Here is an 18,480-nt window from a genome sequence, read left to right as displayed (position 1 = left end):
TCTGGACGAGGTACAAAAAAAACATGGTAAAGCTTGATGGTGGGCGCTGGTTCTCTGACATGGGACAAGATGAAATATACACACACACACACACACACACACACACACAGGTGGAAACAATCAGTGGAGCCGGGTGAACATGGAACAGCTGGGGCTCAAACCACCAACCTTTCAGGTAACCAGCGCCACAATCACCACTAGCGGGTTCTGAAACGTCCTGTGCAACATCAGGTCAGACTGCAGAAATCTGCTAATACGGACCAGAGGTGCAGCGTGTCTGAGTTGCCACGGTAACAGCGCGCCGGCGATCATTAACGAGCTGCTCAGAGTGCAGAGAGAGGCAAATAACTAATAAAACATAATCAGTGATTATAAAGAAATCATTCTATTAAATAGTTTAGACTTTTGTCAACATTTTAAGGTTCAAATGGTGTCAGTAGCTGAAAGATTGGCGAAGTTTAAGAGGATTTGAAAATAAACTCCATTGGAAAAAACATGGCAAAAAAAGGTTTATGAATTTGATTTATATAAATTCAAGCATACGAGGGAGAAAGCTGTAAAGTCATAGACCCCCCTCTCCTGAAAGAGCTGAGTACTTTAATATTTATAACGGTTTCGAAAGCTGAAAATATGATGGTAATAGAAGAAGAAGATGATGACGTAAAGATTCCAGGCAGCATTCCAACAACAAGCAACTTTTACAGTCATAAAACACACGATCAAGTGCACCTGCGTCTCGTGGATGGATCCATATCTATTGCTCTGGTCTGGATGGATCCATATCTACTGCTCTGTTCTGCCAAACAAAGCGCTCTGATTGGCCGCCGGATCGCGGCGCCAAAAGAGGAACGAGGAAGCGTCGTCAACACAGAAGAAGAGATTATCTGCGCGATGTTTCAGTAAATATATGTCGGTAAACGCTGCCTTTGACCTCGTTCGGCCATAAAGATGGACACGCAGTCCTATCTGCCCGTACAGCCCGGGGTGGGAATGCAGGAGAACTTCCTGTCTCTCGACGACATTCTGCTCTCTCACGAGCGGCTCCCGATCCGCACGGAGTGCGCCTTCCCCCGGCTGGGCTACCTGGAGAAGGCGACCGACGCGCAGGACATCCCGCAGGTTCGTACAGGTACCGACGGTTTAGAAAACTTGCCAGTGTATTTATTTATTTAGAGATGACCGTTTTCCTGAGATGCAACTAAAAAGATTTCAGGCAAGTCCCTTTTTGTTGTGAGGAGAAAGACGTCACGTCAAAACCCATTGGATATATTTAAGTTACTCTTAAATCTACGGCGGTTAAATATGAATTAATACAGATACAAAGTCCATTTTTAATCCGGTTTGTCTATTACCTTCCCAGACGTAACCTGTACTGTATTATCCCGAATTAACGGCTTGTAATAAATGCAACGTGAATCAGGAAACATTTATTAGCCAAAATATGCCAAACATACAAGGAATTTGTCTTGGCGGTTAGTGCGCGACAGTAGACAGACAAGACAACAGTGCACAAGTAATAAAATAAAGTAAAATGAAATGCTAATGCAATGGGTTAGTAGAATATGGCTATGGGTTAGTATAAAACAAGGGAATAAAGTTAAAAATATTAAGTTAAAAAGAAAAATATTAAGCATAAAGTGCACTAACGAACAAGTAACAAAGTGACGAGTGACGACAAAGTGATGAATTGCAGTTAAAGTGACGTGTGCAGTGTGAAGGAGAGTGACCGGTGGAATGTTATGGTCAGTCAGTGGGGGACCGGCTCTGTTGATGAGCCCGACTGCCGACGGGAAGAAACTGTTGGTGTGGCGGGAGGTCGTAGTCCTGATGGACCTCAGCCTCCTGCCAGATGGAAGGGACACAAACAGTTTTTGTCCGGGGTGAGAGGGGTCGGCTACCATCTTTTTAGCACGCTTCAGAGACCTGGAAGCGAACAAGTCCTGCAGGGACGGCAGATTGCAGCCGATCACCCTCTCTGCAGAGCGGATGACACGCTGCAGCCTGCCCTTGTCCTTGGCTGTGGCTGCAGCGTACCAGACGGTGATGGAGGAGCAGAGGATGGACTCGGGTTAGTAAGTTAGGGTTAGTAAGTAACTCCTCATCTTGTGGAAACGAGTAATGGGACCGCCAGTCCGCTTCAGTGAGGTCACGTGACGTAACATACTCCAGGCCCAGAAGGGTGACGCAAAATGATTGTTCTGAAATGTTTTGGCTGTGGTTGCACCCCTGTGAACCACGGACCCTTGCACCGTCCGCCTCAGGGCACCAAGATGGAGCTCCCTCTGTGGCTGTCCAAGGGCCTGTACGAGAGGAAGAGGAGGGTGCTGTCGGTGGAGCTCCCCAAGGTGTACAGGGAGGGCTGGAGGACCGTGTTCAACGCCGACCCCAACGTGGTGGACCTGCACAAGATGGGGCCCTACTACTACGGCCTGGGCTCCCAGATGCTGCACTTCGACAGCCCAGAGAACCCGGAGATCGCCCAGACGCTGCTGCAGGTGAGCGACACACACCAGAATTAACCTAAAACACGGAAGATGGCACAGAAAAGGTGCCGCGCTGCTGCATCTCAAATCTTGTACTCAGTACTGTCGTGAACATTCATAATACAGCCTTCTTCACTGGAAGAAAATCATTATTTAAATGAGACAGGGACCCTTGGTGCGGCATAACGTGTCATGAAGAATGATTTATTAAACGGACTATGACCTCTGGGATGCGGAACCAGAAAAAAAAAAGTAGCTCCTCGAGGATTTGTAGTGATCTTAGTGACTTTGCTTCTCTAAGCCCCCAATCACAGATTTAATTTCCTAAATGTTGCCCTATTCCTCTAAGTTTGGCTACCTGTAAAGTAAAATGTGTCACTTGGGAACTTTTTTTTGCAGAATCACTGTCTCATGTTCGTTAGGATATTTTCTACTACACAGTGTGATTGTTGGCTGGTGTTTTTCGTGAGAGATGCATATAAACCCAAAACAGTTTTCTGGATGTTTTTTTTTTCTTTCTTAAATTTAAATAAATACCTTTTTGTGTAACATATGTCGCTGGCTAGATGCTTTCTGAGAAACGATACATTACAGCTAGAGGGTGCAATCGGATCAGAGCACTTGGCTTACTGTCTGCTGTTACCGGGCAGATTCTATCCGACCTCTGTGTCTGATGTTCAAACAGAGGTAGAGGGATGAAGTGCTTCTCCACGGCGTTACACACCCACTGTAAAGACCAAAACATCAAGGTCTGTACTTCTGATCTGTGCTTTAGGGGAGCGGCGGTGACCTGATTGACAGGTCATTCCAAATGAGGTAACTTCCTTTCATCAGGCCTAAAAAGACCAGGTGCCAAAGTTTGTACTCTCAGGTAGAGATGAAATCTCTGAATTAGATTTTTTCTTTTTTTTTAAACACTTATTTACAGCCTAAGGTGAGTTTTCTTTGTATAATAACCCTGGGAGAGTAACTAAAGCTGAAAGTCATGTTATGGTTAGTTTGTGCTCCCGCGCCATTGGTTGCAAACTGTTGGCTCCGTCCTCCCCAGACGTTCATCGGCCGCTTCAGACGGAACATGGACTCGTCCCAGAACGCCTACAACGAGGACACGTCTGCGCTGGTGGAGCGCCTGGACTGCTTGGAGAAGTTCCTGTTCACGTCGGGGCAGAGCGGCCTCAACGGCTTCCAGAGCTGGGAGAAGGGACGGGCCTCGCAGCTCACCGCCTCCAGCCTGGTCCTCAACTACCGCAAGAGGAAGATGGCCGACGTGCCGCCCTGAGCCCACTTTCAGTGTCGTCCTCAGAGCCGGACCCCCCCGCAGTGGGACGGGGTTTTATTTATTATGCCACGTCCACGTCTCCCGTATCCACACATGCAGCGTCTTCGTGATCCCTCTGCTTGTTGAACTGTTGATGCACGTTCACAACTCAGGAGTTGAATTGTATAAAGTAAATATGTTGCTTTACAAATCAAACGGTATCCTGCCTCTCTTTGGTCCGTCATACAGATTGCTGACAGGAGGATTTTAACGTGTAACTATTATACTACTACATCTTCTTAAAGCAGATATCCGAGTCGCAAAAGCTTTAAAAAAACAACTTTATCACGCTTGGATGCCTCAACCCAGCAGTTGGTGTTTATTGCAGTCTTCACATCCTTGAACGTTTCTTGTTATTTTCTCGTGGGTTCTGGAGGGAAGAGTATAACCAGGGTTCAGCCATAAACGGAGGCCTCATGTCAGTGAGAAGCATGTCGAGGATACTATCCGTCAAGACCGCTTCTAGGATGCATTTCCCATCAAGCAGCCTCTCATGGTTTGCTATTTCTTTCTGAAATGATAGTAATGGCACATCAACTCAATACATACTTTCCATTAACTAGTCTCCACATGGTTAAACCACATAGGACTCCCGGTATTTACAAGTCCAATGTTTATATTGGAGTAATTCCACTATTTTGTCCAAAAGCATAACGCTCAGGGATTGGCAGAGACGGGGACAGAAATCCCCGTACCTCCACAAACCACACCCCCCCCCCCACCCACCCAATATCTTCTTTCCTGCCCGTCAACACTTCCTGTACAATTGCAACACATGTAATGCCTGAAAAGAAATGCAGTTAAAAGCAGTTTGGAATGCTTTTTTCATTCCCTTTCTTTATGCGATTGTATATCTTCTCTCGCCTGATGTTAGCTTGGATTGACTTCAGCCCCCCCCCCCAAATTTCTTTATTCTGATTCCATGTGCATCGTCATACACAAGGGCAGAACATATGCTGTCGAGGTCGACCAAAGTCACTTTGTTAAATATAACTAACACAGTCCCAACGTTTGAACTGGTGTTAAACCAACACAGGAAAATAATCAGCCGGCTGCTGTTATTTTTCACATATGGATTGATTTGGTGAACTGGCATTAAGGTGACACAGCATCATGCGTCAGTGATCATGGCCCAGTCCTCGCTGGAGTGTTAAAGGCTAGTGAGATACTGGTGATATAATATTGACCGTGCCGCTGGGTTTTAACTATTGATCCTGGTATGGGATTGTCCTAACAGAGGAACGCATCCACAAAGACGTCACGATCCTTTGACCCGACATTTCTTTCAGTTGTAGTTTAATCCAATATGATCCACAAAACTATCCAGTTTTTACAAATGCTGCAAGAAGTTGACCAGTCACCCTACAACAAACATTTTTCACTTTACTTCAAAGACGACTTTCAATAGATTTATGTACTTAACCGTTCAAAGGCTCTCTTTCCAGGATGTGACAAATCCCTTTGGATGGTGTGTTCACATCATATATATATATATATATATATAAGTAAAACACAAATAAGCTGCGGCCCTTTAGCTTGGATGGTTTTCAACTTTCACAAGCCCATTTAACTTGTTTTTGATCCTTTTCTGAACAAGGGAAAGGTTGTTGTTCATTGGCAGCTTTTTCTGCATGCAGGCTGCTGTTGATATGTACAGTGCGTCTGGAAAGTATTCACAGCGCTTCACTTTTTCCACATTTTGTTATGTTACAGCCTTATTCCAAAATGGATTAAATTCATTATTTTCCTCAACATTCTACACACAACAACCCATAACGACAAAGTGAAAACTGCTTTTTGCAAATTTTCGCAAATCTGTTAAAAATAAAGAACTAAAACATCACATGTACATAAGTATTCACAGCCTTTGCTCAATACTTTGTTGAAGCACCTTTTGCAGCAATTACAGCCTCAAGTCTTCTTGGGTGTGATTCCACAAGCGTGGCACACCTGTTTCTTCCATTCTTCTTTGCAGAACCTCTCAAGTTCCATCAGGTTGGATGGGGAGCGTCGGTGCACAGCCATTTTCAGATCTCTTCAGAGATGTTAAATTGGGTTCAAGTCAGGGCCACTCGAGGACATTCACAGAGTTGTGCCGAAGCCACTCCTTTTTCATCCTTGCTGTGTGCTTCGGGTCGTTGTTCTGTTGGAAGATGAACCGTCGCCCCAGTCTGAGGTCCAGAGCGCTTTGGAGCATATTTTCATTCAGGATGTCTTTGTACATTGCTGCATTCATCTTTCCCTCAATCCTGACTCGTCTCCCAGTTCCTCCCGCTGAAGAACATCCCCACGGCATGATGCTGCCACCACCATGCTTCACTGTAGGGATGGTATTGGCCAGGTGATGACCAGTGCCTGGTTTCCTCCAGACATGACGCTTGGCATTCAGGCCAAAGAGTTCAATCTTTGTTTCATCAGACCAGAGAATTTTGTTTCTCATGGTCTGAGAGTCCTTCAGGTGCTTTTTTGCAAACTCCAGACGGGCTGTCATGTGCTTTTTACTGAGGAGTGGCTTCCGTCTGGCCTCTACCAAACAGGCCTGATGTGTGGAGTGCTGCAGAGATGGTTGTCCTTCTGGAAGGTTCTCCTCTCTTCATAGAACAACGCTGGAGCTTTGTCAGAGTGACCATCGGGTTCCTGGTCACCTCCCTGACTAAGGCCCTTCTCCCCCGATCGCTCAGTCTGGCTGGGCGGCCAACTCTAGGAAGAGTCCTGGTGGTTCCAAACTTCTTCCATTTCCGGATGATGGAGGCCACTGTGCTCATTGGGACTTTCGATGCTGCAGAAATCTTTCTGTACCCTTCCCCAGATCTGTGCCTCGATACAATTCTGTCTCCGAGGTCTACAGATAATTCCTTGGACTTCATGGCTTGGTTTATGCTCTGATATGCACTGTGATACCGTGATCACGTCCAATCAACTGAATTTAGCACAGGTGGACTCCAATCAAGTTGTAGAAACATCTCAAGGATGATCAGTGGAAACAGGAAGCACCCGAGCTATATTTTGAGTGTCATGGCAAAGGCTGTGAATACTTATGAACATGTTATGTTTTTGTTCTTTATTTTTAACAGATTTGCAAAAAATCTGTTTCACTTTGTCGTTATGGGTTGTTGTGTGTAGTATGTTGAGGAAAATAATGAATTTAATCCATTTTGGAACAAGGTTGTAACATAACAAAATGTGGAAAAAGTGAAGCGCTGTGAATACTTTCCGGATGCACTGTATGCACCGAGAAACTGGATCACAATCAGATGACTTGCATTTTCAGCCACCGGTTCAACATAAAGCTCCCTGAGAGGCAGCATTTTGTCCCTGAACTCCATCCCCATGAGCTTCTGTGTGTGCAGGCAACAAGTGCTGATCCCCCACATTATAAGCCGAAAGCCACTGATGTGCCACGAACTGTTGTGGCTCCGTTCCCTGAATGGCCAGAAACTCACAAATCTCCAGCAGATATATCAACTGGTCTGAAGCCCACTGGTGGTCTGTGTGAAGGTCAGTGAAGAGCTGCTCGAGGTGGTGGCCAAAGGGGGCAGCAAACTGTTTGGCCGCATTATGGATGTGTTGGCAAGAATCTCCATCAACATCCAAGAGGTTCTGGCAGTGTGTCCCTCTGATTCTGGTCTCCAGCCCAGACTTGCTCCCACGCATTACATTACAGGAGTCCAACATAACATACTGATCATGTTGGCTGTAGTGGATTTAATGTTCGACTGGAGCAACAAGGTTTCATCAACTTTGCCGTTTATTCAGCCATGCCATTTTATTCTGTTGCTTGAATCATATTTCCATGGTATTGGAATCAGTCCAACAGACACATGGAAACTGACCAAAGATTCATGTCAGGATACCAACCTCTATTTCTAACATTGGCAAAAGGTATTTTATGGTAATTGAAAAAGGTCACCAAGGCCTTTTCCAAATATTGAGCAGTCCCCTTTAGGACTTCAATGGAGCAAAGGTGTTCGACTACCACATACTGAGGTAGCATACTAGAATAACACCTTCTTAGTGGAGTTTGATGTGCTCTTATCTAAGTTAATTGAGAATGGTGTTGACCTGAGCTGTCAGACGTCCTCTCTGAGAAGGTGTGCCCCAGGCCCTGGACCATCTTGTACGAGGCGGCAGTCCAGGACAGCTTTATGCCCGTCAAAGCTGGTTTATCCCGAGCCAGTGTCTGGGCAAGCTCAACGATGACAGGAGCTACAGATAGGGGGATGGAATGTTCTGCAATGGTTCCAAGAACCAGTGCCTAAAAAAAAAGTATTTATAGTAGTAGTATATCCAAAACACATGTAAATAATTTAGATATTTATATTTATAAAAACAAACATTCTTTGAGATTCCCTTGTCTGCTTATCTAGGCTTGCTACTTGAATGATCTATGATAACAACTAGCACATACTGGCTAACCAACACTCACTTCTGCATTTGCTTCCTCTAAAGCAGGGGTCTCAAACTCGCGGCCCGCGGGCCAATTGCGGCCCTCGGGACGATATTTTGTGGCCCCATCCTTAATATGAAAGTGTAATGTTAGTGCGGCCCGCAAGTTTTATACTGTAACCCCATTGTCAGCTGCTGTGTGGGACATGTTATGATGTTCTGGTTTCCTACTGTGTGCTTGTCCAGTGAACGTGGCATGCATGTGACTGACATGGGGGGCGGGTCGTGTGTGTCGGCCGAGGTGCAGAGAGCAGGAGGGTGAAATTCAGTTTCCTGCCCTCTTTCGCGCAGGTGATCATGTGACTAACCGTTAGCATCGCTCGTTTAATAAAGTTTTCCTTTACGACTCACACTAACAACACATGAAGCATCTGACGTCACCGACGAGCGTCTCCGTCCATTACTACGCAGCTTCGATTCACGTAACTTCACGTTTGGCTATAAAGGAATTCCACGGTCACATGACCTTAGGTCTCCCCCGCTGAGTTAAAGGAGGACTAGTGTTGTAGTCTCATTCGGACCGATCCCCCAGGGTGGGGTTCAATGACTGCTTTTGAAAGTGAGTGTTAAGTTGTGTTATTGTTGTTGACAAACTGTCTGTCTCTCAGTGTGTCTGTGGATGGAAGTGTTGAGCTCAGCGATGGGACCGGAGCGAGTCTTACCAAACTCTGAGGATGAGCTGGGGGGGAGCGAGCGCCCAGCCGATGGAGCTATGCTGCCTGCGTGGAGTGGGGGGGAGGAGGAGGAGGAGGAGGGGGAGGTGGGGTCCGAGATGGAGCTGGATGGAGAGGAAGAGGAGAACGATGGAGGATATTACTACCAACCCCTGAACCAGGAACCTGAGGGGGAGGAGAGGGCCGTGGGGCAGGAGGACACCCCCCCCTCCACTGACCAGCTTCAGCAGAGGATACAGGTGAGTTGTGTTTATACAAGCATTTATTATCATAGTATAACACATCAATGTTTTAATAAAGCTTCCACTCTTTATTACAGGGGTCTCAAACTCCGGTGTGGCAGACCGCCGCGGGGGGTGGGGTACCGACTTTGGCGTACCCCACCCCCCGTCGACCATGCTGTTCGGACGCTAGTCTGGCCCGCGTTCGGTTGAAGTGGGCTGCATCTGGCCCGCAGCTGATTTGAGTTTGAGACCCCTGCTCTAAAGAGTGGTACTGGCACCTTCACGCGTTCCCTCATCTGCTCAGTGCTGCAGCATTGATGGTCCCTGCTGTGACCGGCCCTGAGTTGTTAATATGCTACGTGTGGTCATAATAGCAACTACCTTTTACAGTGTGCCAAAAGGGCCCGGGAGCCCTTGGTAGAATAATAGATCTCTTTGCAGCAGAGGCTGCATCAGGCATGGCCTGGTTTGTCAATTCTTTTGAAAAACAGAGTGGGAACACATATTCTTCTCCCTTCACATTGCTGTTAGAGTCTATTATAAAACAGTACAGGTATAAACAGGCATTAAAAAACTTGGCTAGCTAAAAGAAAAAACTAACTTGACAAGTTAACCGTGTCAAGTTAGTTTAACAGTACGTTTTAGTGCGTCATTATGAAAGGTAATAAAACATATGACAAAATAAAATAAATATTAATATGCATCTACTGATCTGTGCTTTAAATGTAATTTTTGTATGATTACAATCAAGCATTTTTATAATCAAAATCGCTGAATTGGAGCATGTCCTGTTCAAACAGAGAGGCAACTGGCGAGGTGAGGCAGCGACGAGCTGTTGTTTGTGCCATCCCTCACACACTGGGTCGAGCTCATTGCCTTTTGCTTTCTCATTGTTTGTCATCACTGAAATGTGTAGACACTTTGATTATATATCATTTGTATATTCTATCGTATGTATAGAAGCTATTTAGTCTTGCTGATCCAACATAAAACCACAGTGAAAAAGCACATATGGTTGAATGAGTTTTTATTAAATCTTTTTTTTTAAAGATCAAAAGTGAACCAGCGTCAGAGGATAAAAAAAACATTATGGGAAAACTCCAGTATATCAAATAAAAGGACATAATGGTGCTTTAGCCTCTCTAAATGAGAGGACAAAATTCAACATCCCCTTTCCCGGGGTACCTTCAACTCACAACTCACTTCCCCGGGAACCTTTAAGACAAAAGAATACACAGAATTTATAAGAGGTGTCCAGCACCATGAAAGCAAAAATAGGGAGAAAAAAACAATACATATATATATAATATTTGTACCGGCAGTAACAACACAAAACCTGGAACGCACACAATACATTTAACTAAATGTATAGCCATGGATAAACTTTAGTTAATGCACAAATAATTGTATTAGACAAAATTACCTTGATCAGGACATCACATTTCCCAATGTTCCCTCTAAGGGATCACAGTTGGTACAGTCCAATTTCCTGTGGGATTCCCATAAAGTTGACTCTCTTTGTCACCCAGCTGGTCCATTCCCGCCCAGGTATTTCCCATTATTTATTTTAGGATTTTTTTTTAATGTGACGCAATTAAACATCACCCGTGCCTGCTTTTTATTGGTTAGCTGATTTAAATTGCAGCTAAAGTGGTTTTCTGGCTACGATTTTTTTTAAAGTTACTGAGCAATAGACACTTATTATTGTAACCAGCAAAAATGGTTTGATGTGATTTGCGAGGCGTCAGTCAGCCAGCTGTCTGACATGAGATATTCATGACAGCTTGCGTTCGCATTACTTGGAGGTCCTCCAATTTGTTTTATTGCTGATATACATGAATCACACAAATGACTTATTTGGGATCAAAAACGGCGAATTTTGCCAAAAGGCGACATGCACTCCGGTGTATTTCCTCCTCAGACTTGACTTGATTTAACATCTTTGCAACAAGGTTAACAGCGCCTTCCAAAAAGATCAGTGGGCTCAGTCTTGAACTTGATCAATACAGCAATGATTCTCATAATCATACAAAAATTATTTGTCACAAAATGATGGATGCATTCACAAAAGAATTAAGCCCCTACATTGAGCCCATTAAGGTAAAAATATGAATTCCAGATGGATTTTTCTGCAGGCAAATCTATTACTGGCCTTTCACTACTTGTTTCTCTGCGTGCTGTGTGGCGTCTCAGCCAAAGATTCAGCCAAAGCAAAAGGGCAGACGGAGGGCAAGCGACCAGCAAGCTGACATACAAGACTAATGCTGCCTCTGGCTTTTGTCTACTTTAAGGGCCTCTGACATTTGGTATTTGTTGCAAAACCATTTGTGTTCATGATAAAATGCTGAGAGGATTCCAAGGCTTGCTCTTTCTATTGCTATACGTGGCCTGTTTGGAAAAATACCCATCCACTTAACATTATTTTGGATGATTACAAAGAAATTGCATCATTTTTGTAATAAATCAAAGAATAAAATGATACTGATCATTGTAGAATTAGTATGCACTATATCAGGGGTGCCCAATAGATTGACGGGTTGATCGCAATCAACCTATTGGGCACCCCTGATAGATGAGAGGCTCGTTGTTTTCTTCATATCGACTTGTTTTACGGCCGCTCTGTTGTTGGTCACCGCTACTACTTACCGTTGTGTCACCAGTCCACGGTTTCTCAAATAAGTCAGATTTTAAAATATTTTGATCTACCTTACTCCAGACATATTTTTCTCCAAAATTAAAACGTATTAATTAAAAACGTATATAAACGTATAAATAAATAATAACTGACAAAAATATGATGAGTCAATACAATGTCCCTTGCATGTCTCCCTGCGACCTCCCGCTGGGCAGCCCCGCCTCCGGAGATTAGATGGAAACCATGAATGTGAATACAGATCGCATCATTATTGGACCAGGCCGACCCTGTTGGCGCGCCAGGTATTTCCCTGGTATTGCATATATCCAGTGGTGTAGTCTGTAATCTCCCCCTCCCAGCCTCATATTCCCTGTCCCAGAGCGACACCACATACACTAAGCACTGTGACGTTTCCATATACAAACTGTACACCGACAACTGACTTTTCGGTGTTTATTCAAAGCCCTGGAAAAACAAGTCAAACAGATGACAGATTTGGCTTTTTTAGAAATGAAACTGAAACTCAACATGACACACATCACACGAATGAGCCATTTAATTGCCACACTACCCTGCGGAAGATCCCCTTTGGTTATTTGAATGCAGCCTTAAGTCACTACAGAGAGGGGCAGGCGGCCTGGTAGTCTCCAAATATTTCTTTCAATCGTAATTGACGATTCCATTCTATTTTGTTAGTTTATTCACATTTATGTCAGCCAATTCATTGGTGTCCTCCACTGCTGAGATATTATGCAGCGAGTGTTTCTATTCTGAGCAGAATCACCGTGGCACCACAGTATCCAATTCACCCTTCGCTGTCCCGCCCCCTCAAACGCAGACTGGTCAAATATAGCGCAAGGTTGGCCACGCCAATAACCCACTGGCTCTGCTCCATAGAACCACCAGCAATGACTTACATTTTTGATAGTGCTATTTGTTAACTCGGACGCTTGGAAGGAGGTATCCCCCAATTCTGCAATGTGAAGTTGATGCTGGTGTCTTCGAGCGTTCATTCTGACCAGCAGGGAGCGACTCCTCTGGTTCAAAAACAGGTCTGATTGTATGGAAGTCCATGAGAAATGACTCAATTTCTCTCGATGTATTCCCACAGTAAATATGACCGTAACACCCGTCCCATTTAGCTGTATGTTAGCTATATAAGAAAAGCTTCTTTTACTTTACCTCCACATACATAACGTACAACAACAGAGGGCTTCAATTGTCCATTCAGTCAACTCGTCCACCTCCACAGCAACAAACGGGCCGGCAGCTATGTCACTCCCAATGTCAGCGAGGAGCACGTCCGCCAATGAATGGAGTGCGGCCATCAGGTCCAGTGAACATCAAACAGTGCGTCCCTGCCCCGATTGGACTGGCCAGGTGTCCATGCTTGCCTGATGTTTCCAGGTTCTATCTGACCCTGACCACTAATCCAATCATCTGTGCCACAACCGTTAGACAGGGGGATCTTGCCAAAACGAGAAGTAGTCATAATGAAGCGTTCCTGAGAGTTTAGAAGACCTGGAGGATTGGACAGATGGTCAGACAACCTGAGGGTGGAATGCCTTTGGCCACGTTGTCGCCATAGTTGATAATCACTTTGCAAGCTTCAAGTTGATGCTGTGTACTTTCTGCACAGAATGTTTAAGTGTGTGTCAATGTAAAACAGATCAGCCTTAAATCATTCTTTCTGAATCAGATTAAATATTCAATAACATGGCACAGCATGTACTCATCTAATGGTTGAGTCATACATCTATTTGAACCTAATGCCTTTCATTAGATGCAACCACAGAGTGGTTTTTAAATGCCGCTTGATCAAGACATATTGAATAGCAGAGCGTGTTTTGGAAAACTCTCTCGCTGCGGTCGAGTCAGTCAGACTGGTGTGCTTCTGTAAGTAGGTCACGCTGTCCAACGGAAAGAGACACGGACGAGGCAGGGCGGGGGGGGGCTTTGTGAGATGGCTCCATTGAAAATAACAATAAGGTTGTTTTTCTCAATTCCTTGAAGGCCAAAAAGCTCTAGCATGTCAATTTGATCATGATGTTAAAACGTTTTTAGGATGGTACTCTTCATTCATGTTTTCCTATTTGCATGTGGGCTTTTCCAGGGGCGGGCTGGCCAAAGGGCATACCGGGGAAATCCCTGGTGGGCGACATAGACATATATATAATATATATAATATATTATAAGGGCATACCGGGGAAATCCCTAGTGGGGTGACATAGACATATATATAATATATTATTATATATATATATATTACATATATAATATATATATATATATACTAACGAACAAGTGACGAGTGACGACAAAAAAAATAATTATATATATAATATATCATATATATTATATTATATATATATATATATATATATATATATATATATATATACATATCATAAAATTATAAACAGGCATAAAATACACAAAGTATTATTACTGTAAATAAATAATATAAATAAGTGCTAAAAGGGGGACGGGGTAAAAAGCCATGCAAGGGTCGGGAACAGCGGATTAAGAATAAGTGCTATGAAAGGTGTGAAACAGCCTCATCCCACGTCTAAAAAAAAAAAAAAAACTGCTAGCAAAAGAAACCTCGTCTAAGGGTTAAAGGAAGAAAAGATTAAAAAAAACCAAACAACGACAGACAAACAAGCAACATAAAGAAGACTTTTGTTAAGAAATGAGGGCATTCTTGGACAGGAATTTCAAAAAGAGACAAATTCACACAGGCAGCACAGCTCCGAATGTTTCATAACTTCAAAATGTGTTTTAAGAAACTGCATTCAGTTCATTTATGTGTGTGAACTTACTGTGAAGTCATCAAGAAGTCACCAGCCTTGTTGAAATGTGCTATTGAAATAAAATTGCCTTGATGACTGCTTCCAGTGGTACATGATGCTAGCCATTCGCCTTCTCTGCTGAGGTCAAGACGCCGTGTATGTTCTTCTATCGCAGCTCGGCCCGCTGGTCTCATCTGACAACACCATCGTCTTCTGATAAATCGCCTTCCCACGCATCTAAACTCTGTTATATTTCCCTAGAAACATTGTGTTCACAAGTCAACCTTGTAAATCGACAGAGAGACAAATCCACAACATCTGTAAAAGATTATTATGATTGAAAAATATATTTCTGAAAAGAAAATACCAAAAGAACAACTTTGTTGAGTTTAGTAAATGACTACACAACGAAAAAAACACACAAAAAGAAAACACTGTGTGTGGGACAGTGTGTTTAGAGACCTACCCTCCACCTGACCTCGATCCTGCGCAGGCTTCCGTGGACCCATCTGATCGGTTTCAAATACGTCAATAAGAGATCTTGGTGGATCTGCATTTATTTTGGCAATTCAGCGCTGCTGAAAAACTCAACCAATCATCTGCGGGTAAAGTGGACCGAGTTGGAAGGAAGATATTCTCTGAGCTTTGTACAGGCCTAGAACACCCCCTCTTATAAACATGCCATATTATATTTAAATGGTCTGAAGTTCTGTTGTGGACTGCTGAGCCGCGTGATCAATGTGCACATCGTGTCCCGGTTGCCTAAACATGGCGTGTGTTTTTGAAGGTAGCTTCAACCAGACAACAAAGTCCGGCCTGGTTTCCCGCGGGTCGTTGGTGTTGGTGTGTGGTAGCTTTTGCCAGCCGCAGTGTCCCAGTACAAATCTCCTTCCACTCGTTCCACCCCGTCTGCACTCCTCGACTTTCCTTTCTTCCTTCCTTCCTCCCTCCCGTTGCCACTCTTTGACTTGGCGCTGCATCATTGGCGAAACCACGTGCTCTCTGTTTATCACCGGCAAGGGGAGGGAGGTAGAGAAGGACAGAGACGCTCTCTCTCTCTCTCTCTCTCACTCTCACTCTCTCTCTCATTTGGTTTAGTGGATCCAACCCTCAGCAGCCCGAAGCACCGTCACACGGACACGGAGCGCCGAGAAGAGCGAAACCCCAGCGTGGAAAAGGTCTCTCCTCCACAGGTACAGTAAAGCTTGATCTGTCTGCGGCGCGATTTCAGTTTCTGGATGAGAAGGCGTCTGAAACAGGGTTTCCACGTACGTTCAAAGATGAAGGCTGACTCTTTGTGAAGATGACACAAGCGGAATCCCATCTAAGGAACTTGGAGCCAGCTCTAATGTGCCGTAGTGGTTTAGTGTCTGGAGGTGGTGGGTGGTAAAAATGAGGGATGAGAGTTTTGGCACAACGTGTGTGGGACTAAGTATGCCGTTTACGCTGCAGTCTATCAACACGACCTTGCGCACTCCGAGGCACGTATAGAATATATAGTTTGGCTTATAAATGCTGAATCTACAGTTCATTGACTGGAAGTCGTTCAAGTTGAATTTGGTCCAGTTTTGTGCCGGCGGTGTCCCGTATCGGCCTTCATTATTAAAAATAAACTAAAATAACTATTTTAACTAAACGATTTAAAAAATAAGTGCTTATAGGTTTAAAAAAAAATACTATTAATAAACCAAATGCGTCTCCTATCGGCAGAGAGATTAGGTGTTTTGTTGCAACCGCTAGCTCACTTATCTAAATGCAGGACTTTATAGCATTAACACACCCACAAAGTTTGGCATCTGAATGCAGTTCTGTTTAAATGTGCTTTAGCTACCAACAGCTGTCTGAAGACCGAAATAATTCAACTGCAACAGTTTCCGGATATCGGCGCTGAGCTTTGTGAATCGGACTGCAATGAGACTCATTCGCATAAAAAAGGGGGCCAATTTGAATTGGTGTCGATAGCCCTGAGCAGTAAGAGCGTGCTTCTTTATTTGGCATCATTTGCATCTGGATTTGCCGTCTTCTGGTACAAACAGTGCAGGTTTAAGGTTCCTAAAAGCCTCTGAATCCTTTGTGGGCAGAGGTCTTCAGCGTTTTTCAGACCAAGGTCCCCCAAACTGATGGCGAGATGGATCAGGGACCCCCTATTCCACGGAGTTTGGTCCGCCATCTTTTATTTTTGAACTTACCGCTCTTTAGACGTGAGCATAACGCGATCTGATTGGCTGGTGCCTTTGCTGTCGTATTTCCATGAAAGGAGCTGTGAGTGAACCGGTGCCCAGCGTGAGAGAGCTGCCGTGGGACCGAAAGGCGGCGTCTTCTCCATCAACTTATCCGTCCGCTACAATATGTTGGATTCACGTTAACGTGTATTTAAAGACAATAAATACGATTAAATACGAGTCTGAAGGGGCGACCCCCCTGCAGTACCTCCTGCTTTAGGGAATTTGCCCACCTCTTCTGTTTTGACGTTATGAAACCTATTGGCCTTTTTTTAGCTGAAGACAGCCACCGAAGAGGCGTATTTGGGAGCGGTTCTGCTTCTCAACTTGGGGTCTATAAATAGATTAAAGAAGAGCAATAGGCTGCTACTGTTATGACTGTTGATTTAGCTCATACATTGGAGGAGGGATGTGGTATATGGTGTATATTCCTGGATATGCTGTCACCTCAGACTCAAATGTGTTTGAGTACTACTAGTTGGAACACCTAATGAGGTCTTCTCCAGCCAGGTTAGCTATCGTTGGCATCACTGAATTGAGCAGACAATCAGTACAACTGATAGGAGGTGGAAAGGACTGTATATAAGACTAATTCAATGAGACAACCAAGACAGAAGCGCTAATAGACGTCATTCTAGTTCAGGGTTGGAGGGGTTTGTTTAACTTTCAGGTTAAAGCCGACTTCAAGCGGTACAATTCCAAATTTTCTTTTTGTTAAATAAATGCAGCATATATTATTTTAGTTTAACATGTTTTATTGAACAAAATATTTTTTATGATTAATGTAGTTGCTGATAAATACTTGTGAGATTTTATGTGCATTTTACTTCCTCTGTTTTGAAGCAACTCTTTATGCTCCCTGGAGTCCTCCCCCCCCACCACCTAGTTGTATTTTCAATGAAGGCTGGCAGTGAAAGTGGGGCACTGGAAAAAAACAAAGTTGGTATCTGCGTGTTTTGGATGCTGATTTTGTTTCCTCTTCGCTAAATGCTTGTGTTAGATCTCTGCTTTGTTGGGTATCAGGAAACTGGACCATTGCATTATTTATGTGAATTTCAATCTGTGTGGTTGTGCTTCCTTTTGGCCACTATAACAGTAAGTAAACGCAGCTTTTAAGACCTCACACTGGATTTGTCATTGATTTATAAGATCTGGAAACTAGATCACCATCAATCACACACTCCAACCTTCAATTTAATGTCAACTTCCCTTTTCTCTCCCCGGCACATTTCCACAGTATTCTATCCATCTCCTGCCCAATCATACGTTCTCTGTGCTCTGTATAGTTTACTGCATGGAGTCTCCTCACATAATGCTGTGCATCTCATTCCAGCATTTGCACCAACACCAATACAGTAGACATTGTTTCTTGTATTTTTATACCCACTTCTAGAAGGGGCCTGGCTTGTTTTGGAACTTCCCTCCCAAGGCCGGCTGCACGGTTCCACAGAGCCTCCTGCAGACCGTGTACGTAGGCCCCGTTGAACCACTCTACCTACGTATCCGGCCTGTGCGGAGACATCATTGGCATCTTCCGTCCATGCGTTCCATTGTGTCATTCAGTCGGTCCTCTGTTTTACCTGTTCAGACTTCAGATTGAGACCTCATTGTGTAGTTGTTGAACAGACAGACAGGATGGGTAGTCCATCTGTATTCTGGCTAATATTTATTCAGAAATCATTTCTA

At 44.1% G+C, this 18,480-nt stretch overlaps 2 protein-coding genes across 11 annotated transcripts in view; both read left to right on the top strand.

Annotated features, from left to right (window-relative positions):
- The first annotated feature begins 786 nt into the window (after positions 1–786).
- LOC144390773 (DNA replication complex GINS protein PSF3-like) lies at positions 787–3,957 on the top strand. Its single transcript, XM_078097163.1, has 3 exons — positions 787–1,119; positions 2,262–2,495; positions 3,532–3,957. The coding sequence occupies exons 1-3, from the start codon at positions 949–951 to the stop codon at positions 3,760–3,762; spliced, it is 636 nt and encodes a 211-aa protein (XP_077953289.1). The 5' UTR covers positions 787–948; the 3' UTR covers positions 3,763–3,957.
- An 11,491-nt stretch (positions 3,958–15,448) lies between these two features.
- LOC144382965 (protein NDRG4) overlaps positions 15,449–18,480 on the top strand; it is a 28,681-nt gene continuing 25,649 nt past the window's right edge. For 4 of the 10 annotated variants that reach the window (XM_078097147.1, XM_078097146.1, XM_078097145.1 and 1 more), the window contains exon 1: positions 15,635–15,765. The gene's annotated coding sequence lies outside the window, so the exon portion shown is untranslated. Of the gene's footprint in view, positions 15,766–18,480 lie in introns of all 10 variants that reach the window. The other 6 variants (XM_078097144.1, XM_078097142.1, XM_078097153.1 and 3 more) reach the window with 5 other exon arrangements.

Source organism: Gasterosteus aculeatus, chromosome Y (assembly GCF_964276395.1).
Source record: "Gasterosteus aculeatus chromosome Y, fGasAcu3.hap1.1, whole genome shotgun sequence".
NCBI lineage: Eukaryota > Metazoa > Chordata > Actinopteri > Perciformes > Gasterosteidae > Gasterosteus > Gasterosteus aculeatus.
Note: the sequence above shows the minus strand (reverse complement) of the source record. Positions and strands in the feature narration are given on the sequence as shown.

Excerpts from the sequence above, each read along its gene's own strand:
- LOC144390773 (XM_078097163.1), top strand. The coding sequence starts at position 949 with ATGGACACGCAGTCCTATCTGCCCGTACAGCCCGGGGTGGGAATGCAG. Across the intron at positions 1,120-2,261 it reads ACGCGCAGGACATCCCGCAG|GGCACCAAGATGGAGCTCCC; the intron begins GTTCGTACAGGT and ends CGTCCGCCTCAG. Across the intron at positions 2,496-3,531 it reads TCGCCCAGACGCTGCTGCAG|ACGTTCATCGGCCGCTTCAG; the intron begins GTGAGCGACACA and ends CGTCCTCCCCAG.